The 13,707-nt window shown below is 36.2% G+C and overlaps 1 protein-coding gene across 1 annotated transcript in view; it reads right to left on the minus strand.

Moving 5' to 3' along the window:
* The window catches only part of LOC122788632 (guanylate cyclase 2G-like), a 699,012-nt gene that overhangs the window by 240,780 nt on the left and 444,525 nt on the right, over positions 1–13,707 (minus strand). The window contains 3 exon segments of the mRNA XM_044055531.1: positions 1,179–1,252; positions 1,255–1,282; positions 3,849–3,932. Of these exon segments, the coding sequence (XP_043911466.1) occupies positions 1,179–1,252; positions 1,255–1,282; positions 3,849–3,932 (186 nt within the window).

Consider the following 13,707-nt stretch of genomic DNA (forward strand, 5'->3'; position numbering starts at 1 on the left):
TGCTGACAGAGGACTTTTAAAGATGCTTCTAAGAAGATTATAAATGCAAAATAATTAGGCACAACACAAGATATATGTTGACCCTAGATACTTCATCTCCTGTAATGAGATATACCACAAGGCATAATCCACTTAAAGTTAACCACATTTATTAAAACCACACTGTTTAGGATCAGCTCATTTTGTGAGCTCTCATCAGTAAATCCTCATCTTTCTCAGACCACACTGGGCTTTAAATACAGAAAGTTTTATCAAGCCGTCTAAAAGGAACGAAAAGAAAAGGCACGTAAGTGGTGAGAACCAATGCTTCTGCGAGGCTCCAGCTGAGTAAAATAATTTATGGCCTAGTCACTCACAAGCAAAATAATCCTGCATTAGGTCAGTATTTTCCTATCACTTACATAACTGCAATGCTATTAATGGCATGAGCACGCAGTAACAATTGAGGCAGAGATGAGGCGTTGATTTGTATTCCAATATGCTGATATTACTGCTCATTTGTCAAGCATTCTGAGTTTCTTCCCCATATGGTGCCAATATTCATTCTGTCCACAGCTTTTATTTATCAAATTATTCAGTCCTATCATTTAAAGAAAATTTTCTATTGAAAACTGATAATAAAATGAATGCAGAAGGCAAAACACAATTACACGCCATGAATAATGTATATGAGACTCGCAGCTATTCCTTGATCCAACTGATACTGCACAGTTAAACAGTGAAAAGGCAACAATGACAAAAGTAACTTCCCGGCTGAAAACAGGCACCCTCTACTCTACTTTAACATCTCTAAACACACTAACTCGTAAACTGTGCAACACTGGGGGCAAAGGAAACTTCCTTGTGCCTCTAGTTGATGCACTACCTGGTCTTTGATACAACTCGGCTTTGATGAAACTTGATTGATAAAGCCTGTTTGGCTAAATTCATACTGAACAAGCATTTGTATAAATGTGGGTGTTTGTTGGAAGTGAACTACCAAAACTGTCATACAGCAATATATGTTATGACACTGTTCCCCTTGGAAACCAGACAAAAAGTAATATAAAGTATTTTGCTACACATCATCTTTCATGTTTAAAAATACTAATTTGTTTTTGATATAATCAAGAGATTAAAATGTCAAAATAAAAGGAAGATTCACTTATCACTGTGTGACTTTGACTTAAATGACTTACCCTTAAGCTTCCTTTTTTGCAGTACTGTATAACGATGCATTTATGTGGTGGTTCGAGACAAACACCAAAAATGTCACCAAATTTTCATGTCTCAGCTCACGCATCTATAAGCATTTTAAAAAAATATTTATTAATAAATGTAGAAATTATTAAGTATGTAACTCACATATCACTACAGGTAGCTCCAGGGGTATTGTGTTGGGAGGAAAAATTAATAAAAGTTAATAGAATAAAATGGTCAAGATTCAAACATATAGGGTAGAATGGCCCCAGAAATTTAACAAATCCTTTTATAAACAATGCATGCAATAAACAGCATACTGACAGTGGCAGTACTATGAACACAAACACATAATCATAGTACAAATGACTAACTGTATAATACAACAGGCAACCTATGCAAAGATGACTGCATACAAAAATATTTCAGCAATCATGTATGGACATACAGGTAATGTGGCAGTAAATTAAGTGATAACAGTAACATAGTAACTACTTTTCTACAGAATGGAATATTAAGCAAAGTCTAGTTAAATAATTAGCAGAAGACAGCATATGGAAACAGTATATGTTTTATTTATAGTAAGACAATGAACTACAAGATCCTCTAACCACTATTATATTCATAAAGTAGCAGAAGGTATAATAAGAACTAAGCCAACACAGGAATGGATAAAGGAGATTTTACCAAAAGGGATGATTGCAAGGAAGGTTATAGAAGGTATTCAATGGGACGCTGGAATTTACTTGAAAAAAAATAGCAAAGGAGCTTAAGGTCGGGGATCAAATAACTATAGAGGGGAAGGTAATAGAGTGGGATGAGACTAAGTCAAAGTTTGGACTGCAAATTAAAGACTTACATCACTACCATGGATTGATAACAAATTATAGACAAAGAGAAAGGAAAGGGGGATTGTTAAATGAAAGAAAAACAGCTCTGGTAGTCTTTTTAAGCTGAATCTAGAAGAGAAGTTGCAGTTAAGGGATAATTAGTAGGGGATATAAAATATTGCATGATAACTATAAGAATCAATCAGAGGAGATTAGAAATGACATGGAGGAGGGAAAGAAAAGTTTTTTTTTACAAAGAAACAATGGGGGGACATCTGTACAGCTCCCAAGTATGTAACAAAGTCCAGAATGTTGTGAAATTTTGCTTGGAAGTGTTTGCAACTTCAGATAATTTTCATCATATAGATGGCAAATGCAAAAGGTGTGATGGGAGAGAGAGGTATCTAGGAACATGTCTTTTGAGAATGTAAGAAGTTGGGATATTTTGAAAATTTCTTACAAAATATTTTTTTCACTAAGCAAATGGTTGCAACTTAGTGATGAGTCTTCGGAGCTGGGATATAGGATCTGAATTGCCAGAAATAGTAAGGCCTTACTAAGTTTAATGCTATTGACTGCCAAAAAGAAATTACTAGAAAATGGAAATCAAAATCTAATGCAATTGTAATTGATGTACTGGATATTGTAAAGGAGATAAATCTGGAAGTGGGATCTTTAGAAAGGAGGAGTAAATTACATCGAAATAAATGGAATTGGTGGGAACAGTACATGCAGAATAGTGCTTATAAAGAGGAATGAAATTTAAAGGAAATCAGGAATTGAGCAATTTATGTAATGCTGGATTGAATAACAAGTGTTAAAATGTATACTGCATAGTGGTCACAAAGTACTGGCGGTTGGTGCAGAGGGTTAAGGCTATAAGTTGTAGTTCCTATGGTACAGGGTTTGATTCTCTCAGCACTCATTTGTCTATTGTGTAACCTTCAGAAAGTCATTTACCCAGACATTTCTCCCAGGCTCCCCCTGAAAAGGAAATGTGTGTCTAGTGAGCCTACCTGATTAACAAATGGATGTTATTTTTACTGTATATGTACTATGCCACTTTATTAATGTCATATTTAATAAAGAAGTTAAAAAACAGGAAGCAATTACATGGTATACAAAGGTTGCCAGATCTATGACCAGAAGCCATATTTACAAATTCACATGTCCTGTGAAGTTATCTTAACAAAATTATTACTAACAAAAAGTTGCCTCTTCAATTACTTAACTTGGTTCGCATAAAGTTCATAAAAAATTTATACTATAGACCTACTGCAATGTGCTTGTGTTTTTATGGATTACATCGCATTAAATTTATTTGCAGGAATACTCTTTCTGATTAATGCAGTCTTTTCTTTCAAAATTTTAATTTCCACCAATCTGTGGACATTTGTTCCATGATGACCACAGAAACAATTAAACAACAAATATCCTACAGCAGTATGGACAAAGTCAAGATGGTCAATTGTATGAGCAATATCCTGTGCACCATGTAAAGGCTAAAATGAAGACCATCTGACACTAGGCTGTGACAGTTTGACTGTGTACTGTTATTAATCATTGCCATTGCATAATAGTCTGTTTCTATAATCAGTATTTGTACTTTTTGTCATGTAGTGATCTGTTGTACATCACTGCACTATCTAAAGCCTTCAGGTCATTCATTCATAGAAGAGTTAAACAATGCATTTATGAATCATTTATCCTATATATCTCTCTACAGTCATAAAATCCCAGCAGGATTTTAAATCTTAAGTTATATATCATTCCTGAACTTATTGTAATTGTGGTATTCTACAAACATGCTGAAGATGAGTGCTACATAACTAAACTTACCACTCGAAATTCTTCAATTATTGATGGCTTCTTTACATCTGTAGTTATCTGTTTGCCAAGGTACTTCACAGCAACATGGCTACCCTAAAAATATCAAAAATAATTGAGAATCATAAGATATTATTGTGCTTTAATTAAATTAAAAAAATGAGCACTGTTTGAGCTCAAACCCTTTGAATTTCAAGGTAAAAGACTATGTTTAATGCTTGTCTCTGGTAGTTGTAAAATTTAGTAATCTGTACAGAATACCCAGCAAAGAGTCCCTTTACCACATGGATTATTTAAAACAAGCTCTTAATATCAAATTAGGGAGAGCGGTAGTTAAGTATTTCAAAATAAACTAGATGTGTGAGCAATATATGTGGCAGCAATGCTAGAAATAAAATAAAACAGTTCCCTTTGATAAAGGTGCTTAATTGTTTTTTTCTCCATATGCTCATATGCTTCTTTGCATTAAAAATACCCTCTCATCTAACAGTGCTAACATCCTGCTTCATACCTTTTGCTCGCGGGAACTGCTTTGGCCTATGTCCTGCTGTGTAGCCTGTACCCTATTTTCCTTCCAGTCCAGCAGCAGAAAGAAGACCAGAGGGAAAAAAAGTTAATCAGGCATAATATCAAAGCATTGCTTACTTCAACAAGTTCATGTTATTGCTTGAATACTAAAGGAAACCAAACAATGACTTGATGATACTATTTAAGATTAACACCTCCTCGCAATTAAAGATCAACCACCATTTTGATATTGTGTGCATTAGGCATCTGTTTCCTATAGGTCAGGATATTGTATACCAACCAAGGACCAAGCTAACATGAAAGAGAGTATTAAAATTACCTGATATTAATAAATGAAGCAAATAAAGAGAAGGCTAGTGGCAACAATTAATGAGAAAAAAGTGTAATGGAAGCATTAACTTCACTAAAAGCCAAATACTTATTTAGAATAACAGCATACAGCTAAACTTCACTTATAAGGCTTAGGTGATAAGCCAGACCATTGAATAAACCAAATGTTGCAAAATGAGTGGCAAATGTTGGCAAACCCACCCATGACTTTTCTTGCATACTGCAGTAGGTGATTATTGATAGATTTGTTTTGGCCAGGGAACAAGTTTGGGAGACAGGCGGTAGTGTAGAGAAACTCTGTCTGCAAAAGATTGTGTGCATAGTAGTCAGGATATTGGGACGGAGAAGCATGTTCAAATACCAAACTACAGCTGCAGGTACTGTAGTTTATTTTCTGGCCTCCAGAGGGAGGGAAAAAGAATGGAGGGAAGGCTCATATGAAAAAAAAAAAAGAAACATCTACTTTCCTTTACAAACCTCTGAAGGTTGAAGTATGCTCCCTGTTATTAAGTAACATAAAATAAGAACTGTGGATGTATAGTGATTGCACAAAGCAAAAATGAAGTTCTAGCTGATATTAGCAGTCAAAGATTTTCTGGAGAGAAAAACACAGGGAAACTTTACTTTACCTGATGGTTGGCCAAACAAAAGTTATCTGATGTGACCATCAAAGCTAGCTATTTAATAACCCATAAAACAGAACATTATTGAATGGAAGTAAGATTGAATTATAGTAGAAACAGGTGTGTGCATGTGTGTGTCTCTGTGTGAGATACAGTACGTCTTTTAAAAATAACTTGAGACCAAGATATTAAAAAAATGTGTTTGGTTTAAGAAACAAAATGATAGCTCACTTGGCTTTGCTTTGTTATCTTCAGAATTATTTACAATATTTGTAATACTATAATGCAAGGCTTGAAGTCCATAGTGATAACATCATCAGTACTGCCTCCCCTAGGAGTATCCCCAGACAGTCCTTCCAGCTACAGACTGGCACCCAAAGGTCACATTTGCAAGATTTGCCAGGCCTCTTCCTCATGGTCAACAAAAAAGACATTGGCCTCACCCACAGTTTGCCCCAATTGGGCCTGTTAGCTGTAAAATACACAACCCTTAGTAAGATCCCCTGCTCTGATACATTGTGAATCTCTTACTGAGAAACTAACTTCTTGAATTCTGCTGTTTTTATACAGATATTTATACACTCACTACTGAGTAATTATTTTATCTAGTACAACCAATATACCTCTCTAACTATTGCAACAACTATTTTCAAACATAAGGCAACATTAAAGGTAAATTCCTGTACTTACACATAAGATTTTATAATTATGCCACTTGCAGAACAAAACCATGAGTTTTGGACTCACAGCAGTCATTGTAAGAGCTAGACAATCGATCAGCATTCCAATTAGCCAGTCCAAATCTATGTGTAACAGTGTATTAGAATGGCTGGATTGATAGTACCCAGTAACATAATGTTGTATCTCCAGCCTGTTATTTCCTTAGCCATATGAAAGGGGCATGATCACTCAGTAGGTTAAAGTGCCTATCTAACAGGTAGAATTTCAAGGACTGAAAGGCTCACTTCACAATGTCATCATAGGTTAATAGGCCATTTTAAGTCCAGCCAAATATCCCATTTGAGAATCAAACCCTACACCTTGTGTTTGTAAGGTAAACACTTTACATTCACATCCCTTTTTTACTATTTTTTGCACATGGAGTTGGGGTGTTACTTCAACAGTAACAATTATGTAGCACCATTGTTCACATCACTGGGTGGTTAGCCCTACCAAGGTTGTTTTTCCATACCATATCTAAAAAAACAAACATATATATATAATAAGATCAGCAAGATCAGCCCACCAAAATCTTCTCACAGTGCAAAAACCTAAACATCCCCCTGGCCACCTTCTATTTTCTTATACTATACAAGGAAATGGAACCTGCTCCCTCCCCTGCTAAGATCCACTACAAATCCAGAAAAATGTAAATCTCTACTCCATAATCACCTCTCACTAAACTGGAAATGTAATTGTATACTTCCTACCTAAATCCTTTCACTTCCCCTTGTAATTACCTCCCTCCTGCCCCTCTTTCTTCTAACTCTCATTATCCCCCACCTTCTACTTTCTTCATCTTCGCCCCACTGTAAACTCTATGTAAATTATCTTATATCTTCACTTCCCTCTGACTACATGCCTCTTCTTGCAACTGTAACATTCACTATTTACATAAAATGTATCATTCATCTGAAACTTAAAATGAAACTATATATTTTGTTTTCTGTACTATTAATACAATCTGTATAAAAATTTGTATTTTTCCTATTTGTAAATTGTTTAAGGGTGCAATTTCATTGTAATATGTAGCTTAAAGTGTGTAATATGTTTATGATCAGAGATTTTCTCCCCAGGCCTCCACTGAAAATGGGCCCTCGAGCCCAGTGGACTTCCCTAGTTATCAAACTGGAAATAAATAAATAATATAAATATAAAACAAACTTCAACCCTCTCCATATTCAATGCAACTTGGCTGAATGGATGGAAAACAGAAAATTCACCCCAGAACTGCCCCATGTAATACTAATGGACAGTAGCAGCTCCTAAATACCTTATCCCATGCATAAAATCTGTGCCTTGATCATTTATCTTCTTAGGGATACCCACACTAGAGGATACCACCCCAAGTTATCTAGCACTGGATTTAGCATTAGCCTTGCATAGTGGTACACCATCTGGAAATTCTAAGCATGAACCATGTATTGCTACACATTGCTAGATTTTACTAGTGGTCTCACAATATCTCCAGCAGTCCACTCAAATGGTACTTTTTTAATTTAACTGTTTTTATTTTGTTTTATTAGGTTTAAAAACAATAAATAAACAAATTAATTATAAAGCAAACAACTAACTATTTACATAGGCCCACCAGCTGATCCATACATCAAAGCTATACATATCAACAATTAATATTTTTCAAGCAAGTCTTTCACTTTAAGCCAAGATTTATATGAATGTGTATTATTAGAAGTTTTCATCTTTATAGTATGCAATTCACTACTACAAACAATTCTTGCCATACTAATAAATTCAGTACTAAAGGGGTAATTTTACTTTTTCAGACTTCAGCAATTACTTTTCTGGCTATAGCAAGAATAGATCAAAGAAGAGGCACTTGGGTTTTTGGAATTATCTCAGGAATCAGAGCATTAAATAAAACTAAAGCTTCATAAATATTACATCTATCTGACCATAGAGCTTGAATGAAGTTATTAATTTTGTTCCAAAAAAAGGAGATGATTTCACATTTATAAAACATATGCGTCCAATCAGCTATTATTTGATTTATACACAATTGTAATTTTGTTAGGAATGACAAAAGCTATGTGTAAAAATTTCCAAGGGAGATGTTTCCAATATAATGAAGATATAGTTATATTGTAGATTTTAATATTACTTTCTTGTATTGTTCAGAGAAGTCTTCATTATTAATTTTTGAGGAGTAGTTCCAATAGGAATTGTCTAAATATGTGAAATCTAGGTTAAGAATTTTATACATTTGTGACAAATATGATTTATTTTTCATTGCATTATTATTGATATTTATTAATAATTCCAATAATTGGGGGAATGATTTCTTGTCTAGGTTAAATATGTTATTAATCTCTGTGTTCATAGAGTCTCTATTTTTAAAATTAACCAAGTCTCATAACCTTGATTGTATTTGGACCTTAAATTTTCAACAATATCTATATCAGTATCATTTAAGAACTGATGCCAATAAATTAAGTTACTTTGTTGTTTCAGTACTAGGATTTTGTTGATATTATGGGTTTTTAAGCAGTCATTTGCATATTCAGTTGGAAACAGAAAATATTAAGCCTTTAATACAATGGTTAGAATATGTGAACTTTTGGAAAGAGGAAATGATGTTATTTAACTAGACAATTTGAGAAGAGGATGTAATTCCATTTACACAAAAATCTTTTAATTACCAGATAAAGCTATTAGGGATTATTTGTTTATGACTGGCTGTGATATATTTATCATTTGTTAATAATATTTATTGATGTATTTGTTTTTATTTTGAAACATAAGATTAATTTATCCACAATGCTACAACTTTTGCAACTTTTGAAGTAGCTTACAATTGAATATCATAGAATCATATTCCATCATTATCCCAGCCTTTTCTGTGCCAGTCAAAGGAAACTCTTGGTTTATTAGGATACCAAAAAATTAAGTAGATTATTATTTATCTTCTTCATCATTTTTTCTTCATGGAGGTAGTACTAAAGATTGTAAGACAAACAATATTTTAGTTAGAATTGCCATTTTAATAAACATTAATTGTTCTTCTATGGTAAAGAAGAATTTGTTCCAATTTGTATTTTTCGGTAATAATGTACTTGTTTTATTATGATTAAATCCTAAGTTTGAAATTTCTTCAAACTGATTTATAGAACTAATTATATGTTCTAATGAATTATTTATATTTCCTATTATTAGTAAAATATCATCAGCAAAGAGATGAATCTTTAGTTTGAAATCTCATTTTATTCTGATACCATTAATGTTCTTATTTGATCTAATACTGTTAGCAAAGGGTTCTATAGCTAATGCAAAAGGTAAAGGTGATAATGGGCAACCTTGTTTTTGTGCCTTTTTGTAATTTAAAATAATTTAGAAAGAAAAAAAGATTTTGACATAAGCACAAAAGTTATTGTATAACTTAGAAATGAATGCAATTAGTTCAGGTTAGAAATTATACACTTTACGTGTTTAAGCAGGTATGACCAATTAACTTAGTCAAAGGCCTTATCTAAACTGAGATTAATGATAGAAAGTTATTTTTTTATTTTTATTTGAATAGTCTGTTAATGTATGTATTCTTGTTATATTATCCTGCACGTCTATTTAAAATAAAACCAGTTTGATCATTGCTACTTTAAGTATAAGTAGATTAATTTTGTTAGCTAAAATGGACATGAAGATCTTGTAGTCCTCATTTAAAAGTGAAGTGGGTCTGTATGATAAGCACTTTGTAGAATCCTTATCTTGTTTTTAAATGTTGTACCAAAATAATGAAACAAAAGTAAAATAAAGCTTTGAAAAAAAAGAATCCTTATCCTGTTTTAAAATAGGTGATATAAGGGAATATTTCCATGATGGGGGGACTTCTGCAGTTGTTTTTATTTCTCTGTAGAGCTTATCTAATATTTTAACTGCATCATCTGGTAGCATTTTATATATTTCTGGTATAGGACCACCTAAGCCTGACACCATATTATTTTTTAACCTTTTGTTTGATCTTTTATGTCTGTTAAAGTAAACGGTCTATCAAAATTTTTATTTGTTTCCTTTTTATTTTATTATTTATATTTTTCCTTAGAAAAGTTTCAGCAATGGTTGCTAAGGACATAGCCTCTGGTGTAGTGGTATAACTAGGGTATAAGCCAGTAGGGGTATGTAAATGAGCTAAATTTATTGAATAGCAAAATGGGAGACTGTGTCCATGGGTACCTAACTGTGTAGGAGCTATAATGCAGTGGTGCAAGCAGAAGAAGTAGCTGACATGAAAAGGAGGTGTGTCATGTTTGGAGTAAGCATTGGAGCTCCGTGGATCTTATTTGCGCTCAGCTAAGCACAGCTAAGCAAGGGTGTGTGTCTGAGACTGCTTAGCTGTGCTTAGCTGATTCAAGGAATGATAAGCGTGTTCATGTCCAGGGGAGGGCCTTTTCTGCTCAGCAATGTTTACACTAGCTAAAATAGTTTCCTTGCCTAGGGGCTTAAACGGAGTGGAAAAAGAGGGAAAAACAGAAATAGGAAATGAAATACAAATCACTAATATGGACTTTGCCACTCACAGTGGCCCATTCAAACCCCACAATAAAATAGCTGGCAGGTGCAATCTATCATAATTAGCCAATCACACAGGCAGCATCTGCAGCACACCAGTATGCAGCATGCAAACATGTTTCAGTGTGGTTTTTCCCAAAAACTCTGCACCATTGGTGTACACACTTGGGAATTTTAACTGACAAAATGATAAGGGCTGCTGCTGCTTTGCTACATCTGTATGTCCTACAGACTGAGGGTGGTGATGAGGATAATGCTGACAACCGGCCCAGTCCGAGGAGGAGAAGAATGTTCAGACCCAGGGTAACCTTCATGATGCTACATGATCTAGAGCTACTAGAGCATTACAGGGTGGACAGGGACATACTTCAGCAGCTCAACAAGCTCTGCCGGCCTTACTTCAGACCCAGAGCCAACAGAGAGGAACCTGTCCCTGTTGAAACCAAGGCATGTGTAGGTTCATAGGTAGGTACTAGACTATTGGCCCTAGGGCCTATATAAGCCTAGCCAAATGGTACCCTGGCTTTTGTCACCCAAGAAAATGATTTTCTTGTGCCCCTGTCAAGCAGAGCCACAGAAATGATCCCCGGGGTGAATTTCCTATCTCTCATCCAATCATCAAGATTTTTCTTGAAGAGTGCTAATGAGGATCTTTGTTTGATATAGATAGGTGGTTTGTTCCAGAGTTTGGGAAGACTCTGGGACAGGAATTTATCCCTCCATATTCTGTTTATTGTGGTGACAAGGTTTAGGTCCCCACAGCGTATAGCTTGGAGGGATTGGGAATTCTTTAAGTGGAGTATGTCCAACAGCTTTGGGTTTGACATAGCTTTGTATGTTAGGCAGAGATCACCTCTAAGTAGGCGATATGCGACAGAGTAAAGCTGGAGTTTTTTTAGATGGTCTGCGTAGGGCATCTGTTTGAGGCTGGTAATCCTCTTTGTGAGGTATTTCTGTGGCCTTTCCAGTTGTTGTAGATGTCTTGTGAGGTACATACCAAAAGGGGTGTTGTACTCTATAATGGGTCTAATGAGTGATGAGTAGAGGGGAACAGTGACCTCTTTTTTCCTGGATGAGAAACCTTTTCTGATGAGGTGTGCCACATAGAAGGATTTTCTGACTACTGTGGTGATGTGATTATCAAAGGAGAGACTACTGTCCACCTGTGTCCCAAGGTCTCTTATCACACTTTCAGTGTTAAGTAGACTACCGCCTATGTGGTAGTTCATGGGTACAGAGTTTTTACCAAAAGGGATGACAATGCACTTTTTGGCATTGATCTTGAGGCCATAGCTTTGACACCAGACATCTGTCTCAGTGAGGCCCTTTTGTAGGATGTCCACATCGTTAGGAGTTTTGATTATGGCTCCTAGTTTGCAGTCATCTGCAAACTTTGTTAGCCAAAGACCTTCTGTGTTAGCCTGTACTTCAGAGAAGTAGATACCAAACAGGAGAGGACCTAGGACTGAACCCTGTGGTACTCCACTTGTCACTGGTCTGAAGTTGGATTTCGAGTCTGCTACTTACACAGTGTGGGTTCTGTCAGTGAACCAGTTGGCAACCCATCTTGTGACACAGGGATTTATACCTAGTTTAGTGAGTTTATCTATAATTCCGGAGTGGGGATGGTGTCAAAAGCCTTGGCGAGATCTAGATAGGCTGTGTGAACCACCTTACCCTCATCAACGGCTTTGGTGACTGCTTCAAAGAAGTCTATCAGGTTTAGGAGACATGATCTGTCTTTTACAAACCCAAACTGGGTAGGGTCCAGAATTTGGAGATTACCATTGTCATTGTTTATACGTTCCATGATGATACGTTCCATAGCCTTACAGACCAGGCTCATCAGGCTAATGGGGTGGTAGTTCCCAGGGTCCGTGATGGCTCCCCCTTTGTGGAGTGGGATAACCGTTGCTGTGCACCATTCAGTGGGCACACAGCCTGAGGTGAGGCTATGATTGAACACGGTACTTAAGTGGGGTGCCAGTTCATTCTGTAGTTCATTTAGAATGCAGCCTGGGATGTTTTGGGTCCCATGGATGCTGTGTTCTTGGCTTTGGAGAGTGTGTTTTTTAACCTGTGCAGCCGTGATTACAGGAACTTTGCATTCTTCCGGTATAGAGATGGGTCCTTTAGGGGATGAGAGAGGGGTAAAGTTAGCACTGAACCTATCTGCCAGGATGTTGGCAATATCAGTTGGTTCTGTATATTTAGTGCCATTGTTCTGTAACTCAGAGCATATCTGAGTGTTGCCATTGAGATTCTTGACATTGAGATTCTTGAAAAGACTACAGTGAAAAACTTCTCAAAAGCTGACTTTGAGCTCCTTAAGTCGGAAATGATATCCTTTAAGCCTACTGGGTCAATGGAAACCACATCCCAAAATGCTGAATCCTTCACAAAAGCCTTCTATGGACATCTCCAGGAATGCATGGATCAGGCAATCCCAACTAAAACCAAGACCCTCTCCACCAAGGGAAAACGCCCGGTTTGGTGGACCCCGGCTATAAACAAACTGTACAACAAAAGAAGGAAGCTGCTGCAGGACAGAGCCAAATCCCACAAGGGAAAGGCTTCCCTGATCAGCACAAGTAAAAAACTACGCTCTCTCATAAAAACATCTAAAGCAAACTTTGAGAAAAAGATTGCCAAGGATACCAAAGACAATCATAAAGCCTTCTTCAATTATGTCAGAACCTTGGGAGAAAATTCTCAGATATGCTCTGAGCTGGTACACAATAACAAAAAATTCACTGACCCTACTGACATTGCCAACATTCTGGCAGATAGGTTCAGTGCAAATTTCTCCCCTCCCTCACCCCCTAAAGATGAAGTAACTATCCCTGCTGAATGTAACCTACCTGTCATCACAGACACACAGGTGGAATCAGCACTCAACAAGGCAAAAAACACAGCATCTATGGGACCCGATGGTATCCCCGGTTGCGTGTTACGTGAACTCCAAGATGAACTAAACCCGCCCTAAGAACTCTATTCAATCTTAGCCTCACTACAGGATATGTACCTGAACACTGGCACAGCAACAGTGGTCCCACTCCATAAAGGGAAATTCAACTGACCCAGGTAACTACCCCATAAGTTTGACCAGCCTGATCTGTAAGGCTATGGAAAGGATCATCATGGAACTC

This window comes from Protopterus annectens, chromosome 14.part0 (assembly GCF_019279795.1).
Source record: "Protopterus annectens isolate FY-2018-M chromosome 14.part0, PAN1.0, whole genome shotgun sequence".
Lineage (NCBI taxonomy): Eukaryota > Metazoa > Chordata > Ceratodontiformes > Protopteridae > Protopterus > Protopterus annectens.